Genomic DNA, 27,121 nt, shown 5'->3' with positions numbered 1-27,121 from the left:
CTTTATACTCACCTGAATCAGTTTTTGTTTCTCTTCCAGAAAGGAGAGATATTTAGGGGCTACTTTAAGGTGTCTGATTAAACTCTCCTGTAAAGTACTGATGCAGTTTGGAAGAAAGCCGCCTGTTTCCATGGAAAATTGAAGGACATCTGCCACCTATGGCATTAAAAAAAGACACACAGACCAGTCTGTAGAATATATACACAGAGCTATCACCTGGCAGAAATAGCAGAAGTATATTTAGATAATGTCTTTAAATACCATTTTCCCCAATGACCCATATGAAAACTTAAAAGTTGTACAATCAACTTATTCTGAAAAATAGGAAAAAAGAAATAGAAAAATGATCACCCAATTTTAATGTGTACTTGTCTACTTTCTTTTCTACTTCTTTTATTTGCCTGCCTTATGGTTATTATTTTTTGGTGCCTTTAGGAAATGGGGAAAGGAAGATAAAATTCAAGAATTATTTTGCCAGGCCACAGTGGCTCAGTTGGTTGAATGTCCTCCTATGCACCAAAAAGTTGCTGGTTCTATTCCTGATCAGGGCATATACCTGGGTTGCGGGTTTGGTCCCATGTTGGGGAACATATGGAAGGCAATCTCTTGGTAACCTCTCTCTCTCTCTCTCTCTCTCTCTCTCTCTCTCTCTCTCTCTCTCTTCTCTCTCTCTCTCTCTCTATCTCCCTCTCTCCCTACCTCCCTCTCTCTAAGCATGTCCTCAGGTGAGGATTTCAAAAAACAGAATTATTTTTATTACATAATAGAGGCCTGGTGCACGGATTCGTGCACTGGTGGGGTCCTTCGGCCTGGCCTGTGGGATTGGGCCAAAACCAGCTCTCTAACATCCCCCAAGGGGTCCTGGATTACGAGAGGGTGATTCTCAGGTGATGCACCCCGGAATTGGGCTCCCTCCTCTCTGGTTCCAGGTGCATAACCCAAGAACTGCAGCTGCCAAGTCACCGCAGCTTGGCAGCTCCTGTGTTGAGTGTCTGCTCCCTGGTGATCATTGCGCATTTTAGCTACCAGTTGGTGAGTCAAACGGTCAGATGGTCACTTAGGCTTTTATATATATATATAGATTAGCAACTGTGGTAAAGTTTTGGTAAGGAAAGCTAATAAAATTAAGAATTAAGCCCTGCCGGTGTGACTCAGTGGTTGAGCGTCAACTCATGAACCAGTAGGTCACAGTTCAATGCCTAGTCAGGGCACATGCCTGGGCGTGCAGGCGGCAGCCAATAGATGATTCTCTCTCATTATTGATGCTTCTAATTCTCTCTCCCTCTCTCTGAAATCAAGTAAAAAAAAACCCATATTTTTTAAAATGTGAAATAATTATTTACCTATATGTGATAGACTAGATAATGGCCACCTAAGATATCTACATCCTAATTCCTGGAACATATGAATGTTATTTTATAGAACAAATGGACTTTGAAGCTGTAATAAGTTAAGGATCTTGAGATGGGAATATTATCTTGAATTATCAGGATGGGCTCTAAATGTAATCACATGTTCTTATGAGAGGGAAGCTGAGGGAGATTTTACTATGGCAGCAGACTTTGGAGTGATGCACTTTGAAGATGGAATAAGAATAATCCAAAGAATATAAGTGAAAACTGAAAAAGCAAGAAATCAGACTCTTTTCCCATCAGTCTTCCGAAGAAACCAGCCGTGCTGACACCTTGACTTATAGCCCAATAAAATGATTTCAGACGTCTAACCTCCAGAATTGTAAGAGAGAAAATTAATGTTGTTGTGTTTTTTCAAGATTTTAAAAAATTGATTTTTAAAGAGAGAAAGGGAGAGGGAGAGAAACAATGTGAGAGCATAACATCTATCTACTGCCTCCCGAATGCCCCCCCACTGGGGACCTAACCCTAATCCTAAACTCTAACCCACAACCCAGGCATGTGCCCTGACTGGGAATCAAACTGGCAACTCTTCATGCAAGGGACAACACCCATCCAATTGAGCCACACTGGCCAGGGCAAATTAATGTTGTTTTAAGCCACTAAATTTGTGATTTCTTACAACGGCAACAGGAAACTAATACATTGTGCTAGTGCTAAGGAAAACAAATTAGAAAACTCTCAATACCTGCTTCTTTCACTATGAAAATCTGAGGAGAAAAAATGGAAAGATATGCCAGTGTCTTCATTACACAATACATAATCAAGAATCCTGATGGCCTCAAGGGAACAATGAGCAATTCTCTTATGTTTTGGAATAAGCACAAAAGCAATCTCTCTAGAGTGAAAGATCCTGAAAGAAGGCCCAGAGGACATGTAAATGGGGAGATAAATACAGGGCAAACTGAATCACACAAATATAATAATAAAAATAAACTTTTAGGAATTTGTTAAGAAGTAATTGGCCAGCTCATTAGTTTCACCCCTATCCAAAGGCTCTAGGACTTATATATTCAATATTTTACTTTCACTGGCATAAACCTAGAAGAACCTAAGAAAGCATAATGAGCCCTGACCGGTTTGGCTCAGTGGATAGAGCGTCGGCCTGCGGACTGGGGGGTCCCAGGTTCGATTCCGGTTAAGGGCATGTACATTGGTTGCGGGCACATCCCCAGTGGGGAGTGTGCAGGAGGCAGCTGATCGATGTTTCTCTCTCATCGATGTCTCTAGCTCTCTGTCCCTCTCCCTTCCTCTCTGTAAAAATCAATAAAATATATTTAAAAAAAAAAAAAAAGAAAGGACTTTAAAAAAAAAAGAAAGCATAATGAAAACTAATGGTTTTCTTGCTCTCACAGCCAAACCAACTCTAAGAGGTAGTATTGCCTAACAATTTCTCATTTCTCTAGGGTCCTTTACAGCAGAGAAAAATCATATATCTTCAGGTTATGTTGGGCCAAAAGAGGCTTTTTGGACATATCTAGGATGACCTGCATCCCTGAGCTAGATGCCAACTAGCCACTAGCCTTAACTGGTACATATGTGGGTAAAGGCAGAGATGTGATTGTTCACCTCATAATAAGGTCTCATTTCAGACTTCTGAATGACCCCCAAATTGTTTGTTTCTGAATATTATATACTAGAGTACAGAGCAAATTCTGGAGCAGAATGAGAGGAAAATACTAAATACTTTTAAGTAACTTTTTTGCAGTGATTTTACAGTTCACCAAACGATCTCACATATTGTACAAACATCTTACATGAGAAATGAGCAGGAATGGGGCACACACACATAAAGACTTTCAGCAACTCATCAGACAAGGCCTATTTTCTACAGGAGCTATGTACAGTAGATTAAACCCAATATTTCCCTTCATGTACCTGTGTGTCAAAGACATTATTCAGCAAAATTCCATACTGATGAGAGAGGCAATCAGAAAGCCAACGACAATCATGGATAACCTAAGGCATCAGAAGACAGGGACAGAGTAATTAGAACCGGGCTACTAGTTTTATTAGCAGAGGAATCAGCTTACACACTCACCTTCAAAATTTTCTTGTCTTCTAATACCATCTGGAGTCCATTGTTGAAAGCACGATTTCCGAGAAGGAAAATGTCAAATAAGTAGACACGGCTGTTTGTGGCCACCTATAATAAATCATCCAGTCACACATGTTACAGAATAAGGAAGAACTAGGGAAAGGGATCTGAAGATCAAGAAAGACGTGATAAAATATTTAACATCCTCACTTTTAAAGTAAACAATAGGCATTCAATATTCTTAGAGAAAAATGGGTTTACATTGATCTTAAGTTAAAAAAAAAAGAAGACACTACAACTGTGATTTTTCAAAAGAAAAGAAACAGACTATCTGGTAATTTAGCTTTTCACTTTTTACTGTCCCAACTTCAATTTTTACCAGTCTCACCTATGGCATTCTAATATCCCAGGGATTCCAGGTTTAAGGGGAATATGAACAATATATTTTGTTGTTAACAACACAAAATGTATTTTATTTTTTTAGTTCCATAGTAAGCATGAATGTGTTAGGTATCACATGAAATTACTCATAAGAGGATCCCTGTTCCTCATCAGTATAAAACAGGCAATAAATACACTGGCACAAATGGCAGGATATGAAACACTGTTTTATAGATCAATTTTATACAATCATAAGAATTCTAGATAGTTTTTGTTCATAAAAGCCACAAAAGCTGTACAGCTGGATAATCTACTGAGTCAGAGAGTACAAGGCCAAAAAGGATCTAAGGAGATCTAGAGAGGCAGCCACGTGACATTCTGATGCCATCTTTGTCATTTCAGGAGCTAACGGTTGTTACGGCTACAATTGTCAGGCCTACCTGTACCCATTCTCAGATCCTTCATGATTATTTGCTAGAATTTGACACATAAATAATCAATCCCTGCTCTTTCCCCCTACATCTTTAAACATAAAAATTGAATAGACACTAAAAGTTTGGAAAATAATTCTCTGCTAGACTTTAAGCTCTATGAGAGAAGAGATTAGGTCAAATTCAACACTATACATGCAGCTAGAACAGAGTCAGGCACATGGATGGCTGTTACACATTTCTTCAGCGAATCAACGCATGCCATACAATTCTCCTTTCCATTTTTTTCATATGCAAAATATGTACATGGCTCCAATAATATGCATTCAAATCTATATCCTGCTTTTTCCATTTATGAACTTCAAATATTTTTCTATATTGCATTTGTCATCAGTTTCTGGCATCCATAAAGGAGTTATAAAATATACTGTAACTTCTATTATTAACTATTTAAGTAGTTTCTGACTTTTCTTTTAATATATTTTATTGATTTTTCACAGAGAGCAAGAGAGAGGGACAGAGAGTCAGAAACACCGATGTGAGAGAAACATCGATCAGCTGCCTCCTGCACACCCCCCACTGGGGACGTGCCCGCAACCAAGGCACATGCCCCCGACCGGAATCGAACCTGGGACCCTTGAGTCCGCAGGCTGACGCTCCATCCACTGAGCCAAACCGGTTCCGGCAGTTTCTGACTTTTCATTGTCATAAATGATGCCAGGATGAACAGATCCTCACATATTTTTTCTTCATATTTTGAAGATAGATTCCTAGAAGTGGCCCTGAGAAGTAGGCCAAAGGATATAAATAATCTTTGCATCTCAACAAAGATTTGCTACTTTCATCTTATTATTTTTTAAATTTTAAATAAATTTATATTTTCAATTACAGTTGATATATATTAATTTCACATGTACAACTCAGTGATTAGACATTTATATAACTTATGAAGTGATTACCCTGATAAAACTAGTACCCATCTGACAACATACATAGCTATTACTTGACTAGTATATTCTCTATACTATACTTTACATCCCCATAGTTACTATTCTGTAACTATTTTGTACATATTTTTTTATTGATTGATTTTTAGAGAGAGAGAAGAGAAATATTGATTTGTTGTTCCACTTATTTATATATTCATTATTGTATGTGCCCTGACCAGGTAGGTACCTACCCGCAACATTGGCATATTAGGATGACGCTCTAACCAACTGAACTACCTAGTCAGGGCCCAATTTGTACTTCTTAATCCCTTCACCTTTTTCACCCATTCCCTCAACCCCTCTCCCATCTGACAGCTGTCAAAATGTTCTCTTTATGAGTCTATTTCTATTTTGCTTGTTCATTTCTTTTGTTTTTTAGATTCCACATATAAATAAAATCATAGGCATTTGTCTTTCTCTGACTTATTTCACTCAGCACAATACCCTCCATGTTGTTGCAATATCCATGTTGTTGCAGATGGCAGATGGCAAGATTTTTTGTTTTGTTTTGTTTTGCTAATCCTTACCCAAGGATATTTTTCCATTGATCTTTTAGAGAGAGTTGATGAGAGAGGGGAAGACAGAGAGAAACATCGATGGGACAGAAACACATCAATTGGTTGCCCCCTGCACACACCCTGACCAGGGCCTGGGCTAGGGAGGAGCCTGTAAACAAGGTATGTGCGCTTGAACAGAATTGAACCCAGCACCCTTTGGTCCACAAGCCAACCCTCTATCCAGAGCCAAACCAGCTAGGGCTATATTTTTTTTAATGGATGAGTTATATCACATTGTATATATGTACCACTTCTTTTTTATCCATTCAATTATTGATGGACACTTCAAGTTGGTTCCATATCTTGGCTATCCTCTATAATAAAACCCTAATATGCAAATTGACCGAACGGAGGAATAACAGGCTGCTATGATGCACACTGACCACCAGGGGGCAAACGCTCAATGCAGGAACAGCCCCCTAGTGGTCAGTGCACTCCCACAGGGGGAGTGCCACTCAGTCAGAAGCCGGGCTCACGGCTGGTGAGAGCAGCGGTGGTGGCAGGAGCCTCTCCCACCTCCAAGGCAGCCCTAAGGACCCCTTAGGGGATGTCCGACTGCTGGCTTAGGCCCATGGGGAGCAGACCTAAGTCAGCAGTCAGAGATACCCCAAGGGGTCCCAGACTACGAGAGGGTGCAGGCCGGGCGGAGGGGACCCCCCCCCCTCAGTGCATGAATGTCGTGCACCGGGCCTCTAGTTGTAAATAATGCTACAATGAGCATATGGATGCATATGTCTTTTCGTTTTAGTGTTTTGGGTTTCTTCAGTAAACACCCTGAAGTGGGATGGTTGGGTCCTTCTTTGTCTCTTGTTGTAGGCTTTGTTTAAAAGTCTATTTTGTCTGGTATAAGTATTGCTACCCCAGCTTTTTTTTTTTTCCATGAAATATTTTTCCATCCCTTTACTTTCAGTCTCTGTATGTCTTCATTCTGAAGTAAGTCTCTTGTAGACAGTATATGTAAGGATTTTGTTTTCTTTTCCATGTGGCCACCCTATGTATTTTGATTGGAGCATTTAATCCATTTGCATTTACAGTAATTGTTGTACTAGCCAGTTTGGGAAGAATGGACAAATACAATGAGAATTTTAGCAAAAAGATGGGAGATATAAGAAAGTACTAAATAGCAACAACAACAAAAAAGGAAGTACCAAATAGGTCCTGGCCAGATAACTCAGTTGGTTAGAGTGTCATCCCAAACACCAAGGGTGCGGGTTCAATCCCCAGTCAGGGCACATACAAGAATCAACCAATGAATGCTTAAATAAGTGAAACAACAAATCTCTCTCTCTTTCTTTCCTCTCTCTGTCTAAAATCAATAAATAAAAACAAGAAAGAAAAATAACCCTGCCGAAACCGGTTTGGCTCAGTGGATGGAGCGTCGGTCTGCGGACTGGGGGGTCCCGGGTTCGATTCCGGTCGGGGGCATGTGCATTGGTTGCGGGCACATCCCGGGTGGAGGGTGTGCAGGAGGCAGCTGGTAGATGTTTCTCTCTCATCGATGTTTCTAGCTCTCTATCCCTCTCCCTTCCTCTCTGTGAAAAAATCAATAAAATATATTTTAAAAAAGAAAGAAAGAAAGAAAGAAAAATAGCCCTAGCTGGTTAGGCTCAGTGGATAGAGCATCGGCTTGTGGACTGAAGGGTCCCAGGTTCAATTCCGGTCAAGGATACATGCCCAGGTTGCGGGCTCAATCCCAGTAGGGGGTATGCAGGAGGCAGCTGATCAATGATTCTCTCTCATTGATGTTTCTATCTCTTCCTCCCTCTCCCTTCTTCTCTGAAATCAATAAACAAGTATTTATTTAAAAAAACAAGAAAGGAAAATATACTAGTAAGTTTAGTAATAACAGACAAGATGAAGCAGAAGAAAGGAACAGTCAGGCAATGGAACAGGCAATGGAACTCAACCAATCACAGCAGCAAAAAGAAAAAAGTATGAAAAAAAGTAAAGATAACTTAATGGTCTTATGAGACAATATCAAACAGACTAACATTTGCATAAAAGACACTCTGAAGAAGAATGAAATTAAAAATGTAAATGTTTGTCAAATTGCTTTGTAAACTGTACAGAGCTATATAAATGTACTTTGTTTTAATAAGCCTGTTACTAGATTCTAAAAAAAACAAAACAAACAAAAACAGCCCACATCTCTGAAGTAGCAGGTGGAATTCTCATAAGCCTTTACCATTATTTGATATTTTGCCTTTAAGATAATGTGATACTTTGATTTTAAAATTAAATACACAAAGAGGGTGTAGAAAGGATAAATGGTGATGGAAAAAATAAAAATTAAACACACAAGCTCAAGGACTTGGTTAGAGAAAATGTGCCTAATTTGCCTTCAGAGGACAATTTAACTAATTGGATGGTCCCTTCTAATACCTAGACAACCAAAGGGGGCAAATTAAGAAATAACCTATAGCTTCCCAGGCCCCTGTTACCATGAAGTCCACCCTTTTATTTTGGTAGAGAGGTTTTGGGTTGGTTTCTTCCTACTAACACCCCCAGCTTTATTGAGATTAAATCTTATATAATAAAAGCCTAACATGCAAATCGACCAAACGGTGAAATGACTGGTCGCTATGACATGCACAGACCACCAGAGGGCAGATGCTCAATGCAGGAGCTGACCCCAGCCCACAGGCCCCAGGCCAGCCAAGGCAGGTGCCAGCAGGGACCCCCCCAATCACCCCACCAGTAGCCCTACAGATCGGCCCTGATTGCTGGCCAGGCCTAGGGACCCTACCCGTGCATGAATTTTGTGCACCAGGCCTCTAGTTAACATATATATTGCTTTTCAGCCTTTTGGTTAAGATCAAATGTAGTATCTGTTCTTATCAGTTTAATATCTGATATATCCTCTATCTAAGGATATAAAAAAATAACATAACTTTGTGTAAGTTTAAAGTATACAATGTGATGATTTGATGTAAGTATACTGTGAAATGATTACATAAGCTCACAGTTAACTGTGTGTGTGTGTGTTGAGAACTTTTAAGATCTACTCTCTTAACAACTTCCAAGTATTCAAAACAGTATTATCTATAATCACCATTATGTACATTAGATTCCCAGAATTTTTTATTTTTATTTTAAAAAAAATATTTTTATTGATTTCAGAGAGGAAGAGAGAGATAGAAACACCAATGATGAGAGAGAATCATTGATCAATTGCCTCCTACTAGGGGTCAAACCCACAACCTGGGCATGTGCCCTGACTGGGAATTGAACCATGACCTCCTGGTTCATAGATTGACACTCAACCACTGAGCCACGGTGACTGGGCTTCCAGAATTTATCTTATAACTGGAAGTTTGTACCTTTTGACCATCTTCATACATTGTCCCCATTCCCCCAATTCCTAGCAACCACCAATCTACTCTGTTTCTGTTAGTTCCATTTTTTTTAGGTTCCACATATATGTATTTTTTCTCTCTGTCTGATTTCTCTTACCATAATGCCCTCCAGGTTCATTCATGTTGTCACAAATGGCAGGATTTCATTCTTTTTATGGCTGAATAATATTCCACTTATACATTTACCACATTTTCCTTATCTATTCATCCATCTATAAATCGTTTATTTCCACATCTTGGCTATTGAAAATAATGCTGTAATATGAACATGGGGAGGCAGGTATCTCTTTGAGAGCCTGTTTTTGATTCCTTCAGAAATATAACCAGAAGTGAAATTGCTGGATTATAGGGTAGTTCAATTGTTAATTTTTTTTGAGAAATCACCATACTGCTTTCCATAGTAGATCCACCAATTTACATTCCCAGAAACAGTGCAAAGAATTTCCTTTTTTCCATATCCTCTCCAGTACTTGCTATTTTTTGTCTTTTTTATAACAGCCATCCTAACAGGTGTGAGGTCATATGGTAGTTTTGATTTGCATTTCCCTGATGATTATTGATGCTGAGAATCTTTTAATGTATCTGTTGGCATTTTGTATACCTTCTTTGGGAAAATTTCTATTCAGGCCCTTTGCCCAATATTAAATTGGAATTTTTTTTTTTTGCTATTAAATTGTATGAATTCCTTATATATTGTGGATATTAACCCCTTATCACATATATAGCTTGCAAATATTTTCTCTCATTCCATGAGTTGCCTTTTCATTTTGTTGATCTTTTCTTTTGCTGTGCAGAAGCTTTTTAGTTTGATATAGTCCCCTTTGTTTATTTTTGGTTTTGTTGCTTATGTAATTTTATTTTAAGAAATTTGGATTTGTGCCCCAGGTGGTTTGGCTCAGTGGATAGAGAGTTGGCCTGCGAACTGAAGGTCCCGGGTTTGATTCTGATCCAGGGCACATGCCTGGGTTATGGGCTCAATCCCCAGTAGGGGTCATGCTGAGATTTTCTCTCATCATTGATGTTTCTATCTTTCTCTCCTTCTCCCTTTCTCTCTGAAATCAATAAAAATATATGTAGCCCGCCGAGACCGGTTTGGCTCAGTGGATAGAGCGTCGGCCTGTGGACTCAAGGGTCCCAGGTTCGATTCCGGTCAAGGGCATGTGCCTTGGTTGTGGGCACATCCCCAGTGGGGGGTGTGCAAGAGGCAGCTGATCGATGTTTCTCTCTCATCGATGTTTCTAACTCTCTATCCCTCTCTCTTCTTCTCTGTAGAAAATCAATAAAATATATTTAAAAATATATATATAAATATATATATATATATATATATATATGTAGCCCTAGCCGGTTTGACTCGGTTGATAGAGCGTCACCCTGCGGACTGAAGGGTCCCTGGTTCAATTCTGGTCAAGGGCATGTACCTTGGTTGTGGGCACATCCCCAGTGGGGGGGGTGTAGGAAGCAGCTGATTGATGTTTCTCTCTCATCGATGTTTCTAACTCTCTATCCCTCTCCCTTCCTCTCTGTAAAAAATCAATAAAATATATTAAAAAATATATATTTGTAAAAAAAGAAAGAAATTTGCATTTGTGCGGCTAACTCAAACTTAGTCGCCTAAAAACTAAGGTTTGCCATGAAAGTGCATGAAATGAGAGAGGCAATCTGATCCCAGAGCAAAACTGGGCTTGATATCTCCATTTCTTTTCCTTTGAGAAGATGAATACTTCAGAGAGAGAAGTTCAAGACAGCAGACTGCCAATCCTAATAAAAAATATCTTTTCAGTAGCTGGAGGTAGGTGTCTACTCAAAGGATAGAAGACATTGTTTGGGTATTCAGCCCTTTAAATGCTGATGCTGCTGAGTGTGATCCAAAGGTGGCTACCCAACCTAGCTATGCAAAGCTCATTATAAAGTTCTTTGGATATAGTGGGGACCCTCACCTGACATCTCTCAGGTCTAGGAAAATAAAAATGATATGGTAGAAACCTGCTGTGGAAAGCTAGCAAACAATAGGAAAGATGAGAAACTCTTCATAGAGCTAAGGCAAGAAAATAGAGCTGGGAAAGAAGACCTCAAGCAGAATCTGTAAGACAGCAGTCTGTAATAATAAAAGCATAATATGTTAATTAGACCAGACAGCTGAAAGACCTTCCGGACGAAGCCACAGCAGCGGGGGCCAAGGCAGAGGCGGTTAGGGGTGATCAGACAGGCAGGCAAGTAGTTAGGGGCAATCAGGCAGGCAGGCAAGTAGTTAGGGGCGATCAGGCAGGCAGGGGAGCAGTTAGGGGTGATCAGGCAGGCAGACAGAGTGGTTAGGGGTGATCAGGCAAGCAGGCGAGCTGTTAGGGGCAATCAGGCAGGAAGGCGAGCAGTTAGGGGTGATCAGGCAGGCAGGGGAGTGGTTAGGGGCCATCAGGCAGGCAGGCAGAGTGGTTAGGGGTGATCAGGCAGGCAGGCGAGTGGTTTAGGGGAGATCAGGCAGGCAGGCAGGCCAGTGGTTAGGAGCCAGCGGTCCTGGATTGCGAGAGGGTGCAGGCCAGGCTGAGGCCCAGTGAATTTCATGCACTGGGCCTCTAGTAATGATTATAAAAGTGAATCTATAAAGAGACAGAAGCTCTTTTCTTTTGAAAATAATAAACTGAGTAGTAAAGAGAATGAAAGACATTCCAAACAAGTTCTAGTACAGTGACACTTGGGTGATACAATGACGACAATTATTATAAATTTCCAAGTGATCTATAATTATTTTCAAAATAAAAAGTTTTTATAACTATGTTTTACCTGAAGCCAACATAGTTTCCCGTGACGACACACATTAGCTCCTTCTGCAGCCACACTCAAAACACTCTGCTTCTTGATGTGGAGCATCTGGTAACAAAAGAAGAAAACAGAATTCTCCAGGGAGTTAATTTTGCAATTATAACCTCATGAATGACACAAGTAAAATAGCTAACAGTGAACAAAGTGGATCATATTTTTTAAACTCATAAAATCTGACTGATCCAAAACAGGTGTCTGCTACACACACACACACACACACACACACACACACACACACACCATCACTGAACACTTCTGATCCTCTTTTTAGCTTTCACAAAATTATTCCACAATTGGAAAATAAATCACTCATTTGCCAAATACTAGTAAGAATTAAAAACTCAGATACCTTATGTTACCAATGATGTTACAGAGAAATATTTCTAGTCTTTATGGCCAAACTCCACATCAAAGAATAGCACCCTAACACAGAGCAATTTATTGTTCCTGACGGAAATTCACATGGTGGCTGAGTTTCACAGTACCTACTGTTCAGAATCAGAGAAACAAGGACTCAACAGGTCCCTTTAAGTTCTGGATTCATTAATTTCTCAAAATTGAAAAGTGGCATGTCTGGTACATATGCTAGTCCTTTGACTATCTATAATATTACCCTATTCCAAAACATTACATAATTCTAAGATACTTAATCCACAATATGAAAATATCTACATGATACAACATTCTCTCCATTTTATAGGTAGGTAAATTACTCAAGAATACAAGGGCATTGGTAACTACTATACACTAAGCACAATATCTTCCTTTAGAGAGCATAGTGTTCTACATGCTGAGTATCTTTTATCACTGATGAAAAAAGGGGAATGAAGGTTAATTCCATCCTCAAACAACAAGAAGGCTGCAGAACTGAGAACAAAAACTGTATTTCCCTATTGATAAGAATTTCCAACTACCTCTTCAAATCTCCAAAGCAAAAGTTCTTATCCCATTTTTGTTGTTGTCATAGACCCTTTAAAGAATCTTTTGACTATAAAGAATTCTTATAATTAATTTAAAAGTGGGCAAGAGGCCGAAACCGGTTTGGCTCAGTGGATAGAGTGTCAGCCTGCGGACTCAAAGGTCCCAGGTTCGATTCCGGTCAAGGGCATGTACCTTGGTTGCAGGCACATCCCCAGTGGGGGGCGTGCAGGAGGCAGCTGATCGATGTTTCTCTCTCATCGATGTTTCTAACTCTCTATCCCTCTCCCTTCCTCTCTGTAAAAAATCAATAAAATATATTTAAAAAAAAAAGTGGGCAAGAGAATAGATACTTCTCTGAAGAAGATATACAAGTAGCCAAAAAGGACCTGAAAACGCAGTCAACATTATTAGCTATCAGAGAAATGTAAATCAAAACCACCGGATACCATTTTATACTACTAGGATGGCTATACAGGCAGTCCTTGGGCTATGTCGGACTCGAAGTACCTCGTTTCATGGTTACATCACCATCTCCCATTTATTTATTTAAAAAAAAAGTTCCGTCATTTTGAGGTATGTACGTATGTACATATGTGCTTTATGTTTTTTATCATTTATTTACCATAAGTAAAGGTCAGGAATTGTTGTCTTTCTTTTAAATTTTTTTTACTGTTTCACTTCATAACTGCTATGCATGTGCTCCATGTGAGTGACCTAGGTGCTTATGTGCTTGGGTTCCGGAAAATCGCTGTAAGTCGCACCATAAGAAGGATCTCTGACGTAACCCGAGGACCTACTGTAATTAAAGTGACAAATAACATAGTCTCAAGGCTTTAAATATCATTAGAAGCTAACTTGAATTTATATCTCCATCTCAAACCTTTCTCCTCATCTCTAGACTTAGGTTGACAGAAACTAAACTCCTAATTATCTCCCCCAATACTTTTCTACCCATAGTCTTTCCCATCTCAGTTTAATAGCCACACCACATTTCAGTGGAGAATGTGGAGAAATTGGAACCCTCATATCCTGTCGGTGGGAATATAACTTTGGAAAACAGTATGATCAATCAAAAATTAAACATAGAGCCCGGCTGTTGTGGCTCAGTGGTTGAGAGTCAATCCATGCACCAAGAGGTCACCAGTTCGATTCCCAAGCAGTGCACATGCTCTGGTTGTGGCTTGATCCCCAGAAGGGGGCATGCAGGAAGCAGCCATTCGATGTTGATGTTTCTCTTTCATCAATGTTTCTATCTTTCTCTCCCTTCCTCTCTCTCTAAAATCAATAAAAACATATTTAAAAAGAAAATTAAACATAGTTACAATATGACCCATCAATTCCACTCCCAAGAAAAATGAAAACGTATGTCCACACAAAAACCTGTATGTGAATGTTCATAGCATTATTTATAATAGCCAAAAAGTAGAAACAACCCAAATGCCCATCAAATATCTAAAGGATAAATGAAATGTGGTATATCCACACAAAGGAATATTTGGCAATAAAAATAAGTGAAATACTGATACAAGCTATTACATAGATGAAAATATTATGCTAAGCAAAATAAACCAGTCACAAATGTCAATATAATGTGTAATCCCATTTATATGAAATGTTCTAAACAGGTAAAACCACAGAGGCAGGAAATAGATTAGTGGTTTCCAAGGGCTAGTGAGGGGTTAAAGGTGATGGCTAAGGAGTATGGGGTTTCTTTTGGGGGTACTGAAAATGTTCTAAAATTATTTCTGGTGATAGATGTGCAATTCTGTGAATATGCTAAAAGCCAGGGAATTGTACATTTTAAATAGGTAAATTTTTTGGCATGTGGATTAGATCTCAATAAAGCTGTGTGTTTTTTTTTAAAAAAAGAGAATTTGTTGAAAGTTTATGCTCCCTCTCTGGCCAATAATGGCTGTTGGTTGGAGTGTCGTCCCTTACACCCAAAAGTCATGGGCTCAATTACTGGTCAGGGAACATACCCAGAATACAGGTTTGATCCTCTCCTCAGTCAGGGTACGAGCAGGAGGCAACCGATCGATATTTCTCTTTCTCACATGGATGTTTCTCTCTATTACTCTCTCTCCCTCTCCCTTCCTCTCTCTAAAATCAATAAAAAAAACATACCCGTGCAGGAGACAGCTGATCAATGATTCTCTCTCATCACTGATGTTTCTGTCTCTCTCTTCCCTCTCCCATACTCTCTGAAATCAATAAAAATATATTTAAAAACAAACAAACATATCCTCGGGTGAGGATTAAAAAAATATATATATATATATATAATAGCATATATATATATATATGAAAGCTAACTCTTCCTTAAAAAATGCATCCATGCAGATAAAAGCATAACCTTACACCTAAATAGAAAGTGTAACCCTGGAAGTCCATCTGAGAACAGTATCCTCAGCTAAATAATTAGTTACTGCCATGTCTCAAATTAATAAGTGCTTATAGAGAAATTGCCTAAACAGACCATCTAGAATTGTCTTTTTAAAATATGAGTAAAAACGAATTTCTTATTCTCTTCTAAAAGTGCCAATGGTGCCCAGGCACAATAGCTCAGTCAGAGCGTCATCCAACACACCAAGGCTGCAGGTTTGATCCCCAACCAGTCAGGACACATACAAGTAGCAACCAATGAATGCATAAATAAATGGAACAACAAATAGATGTCTCTGTCTCCCTTCCTCTCTCTAAAATCAGTAAATAAAATGTAAATCCTACCTAATAAAATAGTAATATGCAAATTGACCACACCTTCGCTACGCCCAAGCCACGCCCACCCGCCAATCCGGGCGAGTATGCAAATTACCCAACAAAGATGGCGGTTAATTTGCATACGCGGAGGGAGGAAGGAGTGAAGACTGAAGACAACTTAGAAGGAAGACGGAGGAAAAGCGGAAAGCAAGATGGCTGCTAGAGGGAAAGTCCGGGCAGGGCGGGGCAGGGCAGAGTGGGGTGGAGCGGAGCGGGGCGGGTGGCAGAGGCGCGCGGGTGCAGGCACGGCAGCCGCAACAGCGGTGGCAGCGGCCGCTTGCAGGATTTTTCCTGCAAATGGGCTACTAGTAAGTAAATAATTAAATGTACAAATGGCCCTGGCTGGTTTGGCTCAGTAGATAGAGCATCAGCCTGTGGACTGAAGGGTCCCAGGTTCAATTCCCAGTCAGGGCACAAGCCTGGGGTTGCGGGCTCAATCCCCAGTTGGGGGTGTGCAGGAGGCGACCATTCCATGATTCTCTCTCATCATTGATGTTTCTATCTCTCTCTCCCTCTCCATTCCTGAAATCAATAAAAAATATTAAGAAAAAAGTATGAATGGCTATCCATCTCACTCAAGTCAAACTTAAAATTCTTATAATGTCTATAAAAGCCCTAACTGATATACTTCCTGTCTTCTCTCATTTCCTATCACTCTTCTTCATTGTGATTCCTGCTGTTTCTTCACACAAGCCAAGTGTGCCTTAGTCTCAGTGTCTTGGCACTTGCTAATTACACCTTTTTTAAGTTTCTTACCTAGATAGCCACATCACTGGCTCCCGTCTTTCAGGTCTGTGTCCCCAACTCACCTCTTCATAGAGATTTTCTCTGTCTAAAACTAGGAATTGCCTGTCATTCTATTTACTACATTACATGTTATTTTTCTTCATAAAACTTATCACCAGATTATATACAATTATTTGTTTATTTCCTTACACTAAAATGTAAGCTTCTTGAGGGCTGGGAATTGAAGACTGTTTTACCCCACACTTCAGAACAGTGCCTGGCATACAGCAGGAACTCAAATATTTTGTTGAATTATTAGAGAAAACATCAATGATCTTATAAGAGAAAAATTTATGAGACACAGACATGATACTCTTATGGAGACAATACTGGGAATGATTGAAGGCAACTTACTGCAGCACCAAACTTCTGCTGGAATTGATCAATGACTGTGTATGTCACCTCTTCTTCCTCTACAGGGAAATGATGGTATTAGATATATTTGTCTTTCTTGGAAATAAAATAGTTCTCCCACTAATTTTAGCCATATTAATAGAATCCTACTCTATTGCAACTCAAATGTTTAATGTTATTTCATTATCACCTGTGGCATCAGCCCATCACACAGTGAGCACTATTAGCATCCTGTTTATCAACTGAGAATAAACAAAAGCCTCACTAGTGATAATCTTATTAATTGGACAATTTAGTCACTTTTTGTAATAACCCAGTAATGTTTCCCTCCTCATAGGTTTATGTCTTAAATACTTAAAGACACACACTTTTTAAAAGCATGTTCATAATTTTAAAAAATAACAGTTTAAATAAATTAGTCCTGGAGATGGGCCAATGTCCACACTTTTGGGATTCTCTGGGTTCTGAAAGTTAATTACTTTTTAATTATGTAATTTAAAAGATTATTTGGATAGCCCAGCCAGTGTGGCTCAGTGGTTGAGTGTTGACTTATGAACCAGGAGGTCAGGGTTGGATTCCTGGTCAGTGTACATGCTCGGGTTGTGGGCTCCATCCCCAGGAGGGGGCATGCAGGAGGCAGCCGATCAATGATTCTCTCATCATTGATGTTTCTATCTCTCTCTCCCTCTCCCTTCCTCTCTGAATTCAATAAAAATCTATTTTAAAAATGTTTAAAATATTATAGGTATAGTATAACATATAGTTCTTCATCTCTCAGCCTCTGAATCTTTGGGGTGACATAGGATACAGTCCATGCATCTCTTTCTTTTTTCTATCTATACTCACTCCCTTGGTGACTTATCTCATCTAGTCTCAAGGCTTTAAATATCATTTATAGGCTAACTCTTAAATATGTACCTCCATCTCAGACCTTCCTCCTCATCTCTAGACTTATATTCAAACTTAGGTAAACAGAAACTAAACTCTTAATTATTTTCCCCAAACCTTTTCCATCCAGTCTTTCCCATCTCAGTTTCAGCAATACCATACTTTAGGATACTCAGGCCCAAACCCCTGAAATCATCCTTGATTCTTCCCTTTCTTTCACATCCATATCTGATCTACCAGTAAATCGTGTATGCTTCACCTCAACATACACCCAGAATTCCACCACTTCTTACCAATCATACTGCCACCACTAGGATCCAAGTTTCACCATACTCACTCATTATAAAATTATTTCAATAGCCTCCTAAGGGGTATTCATGCTTTCACCCTTGTCTTCCTTTTAGTATCTATCCTACATAATAAAAGCCTAATATGCAAATAGACCAAATGGCGGGAACGATTGGTGTTTCAACTGGTCAATATGACACGCAATGACCACCAGGGGGCAGATGCTCAACACAGGAGCTGCCCCCAGCCACAGGCCCCAGGCCAGCCAAGGCAGGTGCAGTGAGCACGCCCCCACCACCACCATCGATTGCCCCGCCAGTTGCCCCACAGATCGACCCTGATTACCAGCCAGGCCTAGGGACTCTACCCATGCACGAATTTCATGCATTGGGCCTCTAGTATATATATAAAAGACTAATATGCTAAGTGTCCTTCCCACCATCCAACCTGTCGCTATGATGTGCACTGACCATCAGGGGACAGACGCTCAATGCAGGAGCTGCAGTGACTTGGCAGTTGTGGTTCTCGGGTGACACACCCCAAAACCAGAGAGGAGGGAGCCCAATTTCTCAAAGGGCCACATGGTTCCACCTTTGGCCATGGGTTATGTTGTTGCTGGAGCACTGTCAGCCCCGAATCTGGTTTACTGCACACTTGTGTTTTCGTTCCACACCCTGTACGACAGCAACTTTGCAGAGTGCCCTCTTGCACTCCAGGACCCCTCAGGGGATGCTAGAGAGAGCTGGTTTTGGCCCAATCTCCACAGGCCAGGCTGGGGAACCACACCTCCGCTCACTCCACAGACACTGGGGAGAGACTGCAGGAGGTTGGCTCCAGGGCGTGTCCAGCTCATCCCGCCCAGTCCCGCCCTGCCAGCCACCTTCTAATTAATTTCCTTTCAATGTGCACTAATCTGTGCACTGGGACACTAGTCTCTCTATAAAGCATTTAGACTGATCTTGTTAAAAGAGAACTCAGATCATGTTACTTTTCTGCTCAAAACTCTCCAATGGGGCCCTGCTAGTGTTGCTCAGTGGTTAAGCGTTGAGCTATGAACCAGAAGGTCATGGTTCGATTCCTGGTCAGAACATATCCCAGGATACGGGCTCAATCCCCAGTGTGGGTTGTGCAGGAGGCAGTCGATCAATGATTCTCTCTCATTATTGATGTTTCTATCTCTCTTGCCCTCTCCCTTCATCTCTGAAATCAATAAAAATATACATTTTTTTAAAAAAAACATAAACCACACACAAAAAAACTCTCCAATGGAAAATAAAAGCTTTAAAATAGTAACAACAGTATAAAAACATGAAATACTTAGGGATAATTATGGCTAAAGATATGTAAGACATACTGAGAACTACAAAACTTTGCTGAGAAATTAAAGATCTAAATAAATGGAAAGATATACTAGGTTAATAGATTGGAATATTCAATATTGTTAAGATGCCAATATTCTCCAATCTAGCAATTCAATGTAATCCCAATAAAAATTCTAGCAAGAGTTGTTTTTGGAGTGTGGTGGTTCTTTTTTTTTGGTAGAAATTAACAAGCTGATTCTAAAGTTCATAGGGAAATGTAAAAGACATAAAATAGCCAAAACAACTTTGAAAAAGAACTAATACCACCTTATTTCAAGAATAAATCAATAGTAAACAAAACAGTCTATTATTGGTATAAAGATAGAAAATTAAATCAATGAAACAAAATTGAGTGTCAAGAAAAAAACCTACACATTTATAGACAACTGATACTTGACAAAAGTACAAAAGTAACTGAGTGGAGAATATAGTCTTTTCAACAAACGGTTATTCACATGCAAAAAAAAAAAAAAGAACTTTGATCCATACCTCAATCTTATATAAAAATTAACTGAAAATGAACCATAGACCTAAATGTAAACCTAAAACTATGAAACATCAAGGAGAAAACATGTGACTTTGAGTTGGGATAAAATTTCTTAGGTATAATATCAAAAAGCATAATCCATAAAAGAAAATATGGAAAAATTGTAGTTCATCAAAATTTTTAGTCTGCTCTTTGAAAGTTACTTTAAGAGAATGAAAAGCCAATCCATAGTCTTAAAGGAAATACTTGCAAAGCATTTATCTAAGAAAAAACTTGTATTCAGAATATACAAAGAACTTCTAACATTGAAAAATAAAATTCTATATAATAAAAGGCTAATATGCAAATAGACCGAACGGCGGAACAACCGAACAACCAGTCACTATGACTTGCGCTGACCAGCAGGGGGCGTGTGCAGAACATGGGGGCATTGGCTGCAGCGGGATGGTGGAGCAGGTGAGCGAGGGCGCCAGACCAAGGTGGGGCGCTGGTTGCTGTCATCAGGGCCAACCTCTGGTGGTTACTGAAAATTCTTTGCTCTTGCTCACTGCACTCCCACCCAGCGCTTGCACCTGCTGCTGGCGCTGGCCCCACTTGCACCTACAGCCGGCACCAGAGCTGCTGCTCGCACCCGCTGCCGTTGCCTGGCACCAGTCCCAATCGCTTGGCACCATTAGCAGGTGCGAGCAGCAGCTGCCAGCCCTGATCGCCCTTGAGGGCTTCTCCACCTCCTCCTGCTCCTGAGGGGCGAGTGGGGCAGCAGCTGCCGCTCGCACCTGCTGACGGTGCTAGCCCAGTTCGCACCCGCTGCTGGTGCTGACCCCAATCACTCCATGCCATCAGCGGGTACGAGCGGGGCCGGCACTGTCAGCTTGTGGGAGCAGCAGGCAGCGCAGATAGGGGACCAGGGGCCATGGTGCAAGAGGCCGGGCGGAGGCACAGAGGATGGGCTGAGACCTGCCCCTGTGTCCATTGCAGCCTCACGGCCCACAGTTCCTTTCAAGGTACACAAATTCGTGCACTGAAGCCCTAGTACTTCAATAAGAAGATGAGCAAAAGATATGAACATACATTTTACCAAAGATATTCAATGGCAAATAAGCATATTAAAAATCCTCTACATCCTTACTCATTAGGGAAATGATAAATTTAAGAAATCCTTCAGTGGCTTCTCACTTCAGAGTACAAGTCCCTCCAGTGACCTACAACTTCCTCCATGATCCACTGACCCTACTTCATCTCCTACTACTCTCCTTGCTCCAGCTAGACTGATCTCTGCTGTTAATATCCTGCCATGTTTTTTTCTCAGGGCCTTTGTATTTGTTCTTTATTCTGCCTAAAAAATATTTTCTATAGATATCTATACAGCTCCATCCCTCACCTCCAGGCCATTACTCAAATGTCACCATTTCGATAAGGCCTGTTCTGGACACCCTAAATTGTAAAACCACCCTCTCCACAGACTCTTTTTTTTTTTAAAAAATATATTTAATTGATTTTTTACAGAGAGGAAGGGAGAGGGATAGAGAGTTAGAAACATTGATGGGAGAGAAACATCGATCAGCTACCTCTTGCACACCTCCTACTGGGAATGTGCCCACAAACAAGGTAATGTGCTTGACTGGAATCGAACCTGGGACCCTTCAGTCCGCAAGCAGACGCTCTATCCACTGAGCCAAACCAGTCAGGGCTACTCTCTTTTTTTAAAATATATTTTTATTGATCTCAGAGATGAAGAAGGGGAGAGAGAGAGAGAGAGAAACATCAATGATGAAAGAGAGTCATTGATCAGCTGCCTCCTGCACACTCCACACTGAGGACTGAGCCTGCAAGTCAGGCATATGCCCTAACCAGGAATCGAACCGTGACCTCGTGTTTCATAGGTCGATGCTCAACCACTGAGCCACACTGGCCAGGCCAGACTTCTACTCTTTCTTCTGTTTTTTCTCTCTATCATTTGGCACTGGCATACTATACATTAAACTATTTATCTTAATTATTTAGTGTCTATTTCCTCCACCAGGGTTCAATGAGGTAACAGTATACCCAATGTCTGAATATAATGTGCACTCCAATATTAAATAAACAACTGAATCATGATATTTTATCTTAATTCAGGACCAAGAACCAATGGCTTAGCTGAGCATTCCATATGGAACCCTGACTTAGGATTATGCCAACTCTGAAGAGTGCTGAACCACAATAAAGAAAGCCCAGCCCTGGCCAGTTTTGCTCAGTGTTTAGAGCATCGGCCCTGGGACCAAAAGGTCTTAGGTTTGATTCCTGGTCAAGGGCATGTACCTGCGTTGCAGGTATGATCCCTGGCCCCGGTCTGGGCATGTTCAGGAGGCAACCAATCCATGTGTCTCTCTCACAGCGGTGTTTTTCTCTCTCTTTCTCTCTTTTCCCCTTCCCTCATTACCTCCCTCCACTCTCTCTAAAAAATCAATGGAAAAAATATTCTTGGGGGAAGATTAACAAAAAGCAAACAAATAGAAAGCCCAGTACTCACCTGATGGGCTGTACTTGAGGTCACTCAGAAGAGAGGTGGTTGGTGCCTCAGGGGCAGGAGGAGGCTCACATACATTTAAGTCTTCATCTTTCATTTTATCCAAACTGGTTCTTTCTGTATTTAGACTATGCTTACAAAAAACAATACTCAGGTGAATTGTTCTTCGTTGCTAATGCCATACACAGATTTTGCCACACTTCAATGATAAGAACTCTAGATCTCCATTTCATAGAGGCCCCATTCATCCACTGCTTACACTGATTTGAATGGAAGAAGCCCTAGCCAGCATTGCTCGGTGGTTAGAACGTCAGCCTGGGCACCGGAGGGTTGCCGGTTCTATTCTCAATCAAGGGCATGTACCTGGCTGGGTAACAACAGGTCCCATCCCCACCCCTGGATGTGGTGTGTGCAGGAGGCAACCAATCAATGTGACACATCGACGTTCGTCTCTCTTTCTCTCTCTTCCTCTTCCTCTCCCCACTCCCTTCCACTCTCTCTCTTAAAAAAAAAATCAATGGAAAAAATATCCTCACTCCTTAGGTGAGTATTTAAAAAAAAAGATTTTAAAAATAATAAAATACATATGGAAGAAAATATCCATCTATTTTTTTCTCATTTCTATTACCCAACTAGTGAATTAGAGTCAAGGCATTCTACTCTAATGTGTACATAATAATTAAGAAAAGTATTCCATCATACCTAACAGAGGATGCTTTTTCTCCCACTGTACCTTGTTCCACTTCATCCAGTAGTTCCACTGTAAAAGAAACAAATGGCTTCCAACCGTTTCCAATCTAAAAGCAATTAACACCCCCATCTGCACTTGTCCACAGTTTGTCCGTGTACCACAAACAGTAATTGGAAATGAAATATTAGTCCCCAGAGGCCTTTATATACTAGCAACAGAGTAGAAAAGACTATCCAAAGTACTGATGACTCCTAATATTTTTATTTTTCAATTACAGTTGACATTCAATATTACATTAGTTTCAGATGTACAATATAGTGGTTAGATATTTATATCTTATGAAGTGTTTACCCCAATTAGTCTAGTACCCACCTAGTACCATACATAATCCTATATAATAAAAGGCTAATATGCAAATTGTCCCTGTGGGAGTTCAACCAACCAGGAGTTTGACTGCCCACTATGACATGCACTGACCACCAGGGGGCAGTGAGGAATAAAGGAAGGCCCTGGCTGGCAGCTGGCAGCCAGCAGCCAGGGGAAGGAAGACCCCGATAGGCCCTGATCACCGGCCAGGCCTAGGGACCCTACCCATGCACAAACTTCACGCACCGGGCCTCTAGTTATTACAATATTATTGACTATATTTTATATGCTGTAATTTACATCCCCATGACTATTTTGTAACTGCCCTTGAACTAGATTGGCTCTGCTCGCCTGCCTGCCTTCCTGATCCTTGTCCTTGAATGGGAAAGATCCAGAACAGGCCAAGCCCAAGTCTGTCCCCACAGATCCATTTCCCACTGGGGCAGTGGCAGAGTTGAGGTCAGTGTCTTACTAGTCTTTATTTAAAGGAAGATGTCGCCTGTCTTTGCCTGCGTTTCGGCGCCTTTTTCGACTCAAGAAGCTGTCTAGCTTCTTGCTGCATTTCAGCTCCTTGAACTTCTAGGCTAGGACCAACTGGTGCTGTTCAGATTCCTTCAGGAAGTATGGACGATGGCCCTGCTGGGCCTGAGCCTGCCGCTCCTGCTTCAGAGCCAGGTGCAGCTCCTGCTGCCACTTTCGTTCCTGCTGTGCCATTTCTTGCTGCTCCATTCGCTGAAGCAGCTGCTGCAGCTTCTCATGCTTCTCCCCTGAACGGTGCTTCTTCAACTGCTTTTTCACAAGCTCTTTCTCTTTAACTCGGATGTCATTCAGGAATTGATACGTTTTGTCAAACACTTCAGGATTATATTCCCCTGACAAATCGTCAAAGCGGGGGTCCCGGGCTACCTTCTTACTGATGGGGACAACTTGACGCAAAAATGGCACTCAGACCTTGGCTGGCATTTCCAGAGGCCTGTGCTTATCTGCAACAATGCATTTTGGACAGGTGGTCTAGAGCCTTGCTTCTTAGTGCTGCTTCCAGCTACCAATTGTTTGTATGTCTTAGTCCCCACTTGGCTCTGCAATTCCAACAGCTCCTCAAATGACATGTTAGATGTGTCCTTCCGCAGGCCCCCACCGTCATCGCCGCTATCCCCAGCCCTCACTCTCGGCATCAGCTCGCATGGCACAGACCAACGGCGTGGTTCCTGTTTGGGGTTTTCTATGAAATCACTTACAAACTCTCACAGGCTAGTACATTAATATTTCAGTGACATGAAAAGTAATAAAAGCTAGATTCAAAATAAAAAAATATATATGAGAAAAAACATTCCATGAGATTCTGAAACCACTTATTTTTAACCTAGCAGTGCAGGAACGTAGGGAAATATTATAGACTAGAGGCCCAGTGCACAAAATTCGCGCACGGGGGCAGGGGGTGTCCCTCAGCCCAGCCTGCACCCTCTCCAATCTCCTGGTGGAATCGGGCCTAAACGGGCAGTCGGACATCCCTCTTACAATCCAGGACTGCAGGCTCCCAACTGCTCGCCTGCCTGCCTTCCTGATTGCCCCTAACCGCTTCTGCATGCCAGCCTGATCACCCCCTAACCACTCCCCTGCCAGCCTGACTGATGTCTAACTGCTCCCCTGCCAGCCTGTTTGCCCCCAACTTCCCTCCTCTGCCGGCCTGGTCACCCCTAACTGCCCTCCCCTGCAGGCTTGATCGCCCCCAACTGCCCTCCCTTGCAGGCCTGGTCCCTACCAACTGCCCTCCCCTGCTGGCCTGATCGCCCACAACTGCCCTCCCTTGCAGGCCTGGTCCCTCCTAACTGCCCTCCCCTGCTGGCCATCTTGTGTCCACATGGAGCAGGAACTTTGACCACATGGGGGCAGCCATCTTGTGTGTTGGAGTGATGGTCAATCTGCATATTACTCTTTTATTAGATAGGAATCCAGAGGCCTGGTGCTTGGGTGGGGGCCAGCTGGTTTGCCCTGAAGGGTGTCCCGGATTAGGGTGGGGGTTCCCTTGGGGCGTGGGGTGGCCTGGGCGAGGGGCCTGTGGTGGTTTGCAGGCTGGCCACGCCCCCTGGCTACCCAAGTGGAGGTCCTGGTATCTGGGATTTATTTATCTTCTACAACTGAAACTTTGTAGCCTGGAGCAGAGCCAAGCCTTCTGCTCGCTCTGGGTAGGCAGCTATTTCTGTTGGGATCTATTTATCTTCTATAATTGAAACTTTGTAGCCTTAAACAGAGGCCTGGGCCGGCCAGGGTGTGCCGAAAGCGTGGCTTCCTCCATCGCCGGGGAAACCCAAGCCTCTCTCCTGCTCTCTCCGTGGCCACAGCCATCTTGGGTGGGTTAATTTGCATACTTGCTCCTGATTGGCTGGTGGGTGTGGCAGAGTGATGGTTAATTTGCATATTACTCTTTTATTAGATAGGATCATTGATTCTAAGATGCACATTTTAAACAGCTCTGAAATTGGATATGACTGACAATTGAAAGCCTTTATTTTTTTTTCTTAGGGTGGGAAAATAATAGTGTACCTTACAATTAATGGCATCTTAGATTCAATTGTGTATACTTAGTTACTTTTGAGGGACAAAGGCTCTCAAGGGCCACTCTCAAATGTCTCTTTCCCCTAAACTACCTACAAGTGTGGAGTCTTGGGCAGAGAAAGTGCAATTCACTAAAAACACTGAAATCAATTATTATCCTTCATCATGACAATTTCTATTCAAGGTTCTTTTCAGGGAGACCCCTTCATGTCTGATTGAGCTACAGGACAAAGAAGGAGAAGGCCAGCTTTTGCATTTAAAAGTTATGAACAAAGACTAAGTCCTGAGAAAGAATTTAGGAGGAGATGAAATCCATGTGTACAGATCACAAAGTTGATCAGTGGTTAGTATTCTCCTGAGTTAGGAGATGGTAGTAGTGATTCCTTCACTTCCCTTTATAAACCCATCCATAGCCTAGCTTTGTGCCAGATCAGAGCTCTGCTTTTCTTCAAAGGCTAATACTTAAAACACACTTAAGAAGCCCAGCTGGTGTGGCTCAGTGATTGAGCATTGACCTATGAACCAGGAGTTCACAGTTAGATTCCCAGTCAGGGCACATGCCCGGGGTTGTGGGTTTGGTCTCCAGTGTAGGGCAATCCATCAATCATTCTCTCTCATCATCAATGTTTCTACCTCTCCCTTCCTCTCTGAAATCAATTATATTAAAAAAAAAATTTTTTTTTCAGAAACCCACTATTGCCCTAGTCAGTTTGTCTCAGTGGTTACAGCATCAGCCCATGGACTGAAAGATCATGGGCTCAATTCCAGTGAAGGGCATATATAGGAGGCAACCAATTGATGTGTCTCTCTCACATCAAAGTTTCTCTCTGTCCTTATCCCTCCCTTCCACTCTCTAAAATTCAATGGAAAAAATATCCCTGGGTGAGGATTAACAAAAAAAAAAAAAAAAAGAAAAGAAAAGAAAGAATCCCACTACTGCCACCACCATCACTGACACTGTAAAAAGTTGTTCAAGGGACAGAGTTTTACAGTAGCATACTCAGTGACAAAGGACAGTTAGATAGCTGGCTAGAAATGGATCTGGATTGGCAGTCATTGGATTGGTGAGATTTTCATCTCTCCCTAAATTCTACTTCTCTCACAAAACAAAGTAAATTTTCAAGCAGCAGCAATTTCTCATTTACAAAAGTCCTTTCCTTGCCCTAACTG

General features: G+C 41.3%; 2 protein-coding genes and 1 pseudogene across 5 annotated transcripts in view; 1 reads left to right on the top strand and 2 right to left on the bottom strand.

Annotated features, from left to right (window-relative positions):
- Positions 1-27,121, bottom strand: part of EXD1 (exonuclease 3'-5' domain containing 1) — a 50,794-nt gene that overhangs the window by 9,373 nt on the left and 14,300 nt on the right. For all 4 annotated transcript variants that reach the window (XM_028147499.2, XM_054716339.1, XM_054716340.1 and 1 more), the window contains 7 exons: positions 23,041-23,098; positions 22,342-22,466; positions 16,806-16,864; positions 11,946-12,032; positions 3,454-3,558; positions 3,291-3,371; positions 13-156 (listed from right to left, as the gene is read on the bottom strand). In XM_028147499.2, coding sequence (XP_028003300.2) covers positions 13-156; positions 3,291-3,371; positions 3,454-3,558; positions 11,946-12,032; positions 16,806-16,864; positions 22,342-22,466; positions 23,041-23,098 — 659 coding nt within the window. The remainder of the gene's footprint in view (positions 1-12; positions 157-3,290; positions 3,372-3,453; positions 3,559-11,945; positions 12,033-16,805; positions 16,865-22,341; positions 22,467-23,040; positions 23,099-27,121) is intronic.
- On the top strand, positions 8,598-8,713 carry LOC114232064 (U2 spliceosomal RNA; annotated as a pseudogene).
- Positions 23,867-24,570, bottom strand: RRP36 (ribosomal RNA processing 36). Its single transcript, XM_054715384.1, is given in 2 exon segments — positions 23,867-24,387; positions 24,390-24,570. Coding segments are annotated over 2 exon segments (702 nt in total).

This window comes from Eptesicus fuscus, chromosome 5, assembly GCF_027574615.1.
Source record: "Eptesicus fuscus isolate TK198812 chromosome 5, DD_ASM_mEF_20220401, whole genome shotgun sequence".
In the NCBI taxonomy this organism is placed as follows: Eukaryota; Metazoa; Chordata; class Mammalia; order Chiroptera; family Vespertilionidae; genus Eptesicus; species Eptesicus fuscus.
This window is presented reverse-complemented; position numbering and strand designations above follow the sequence as displayed.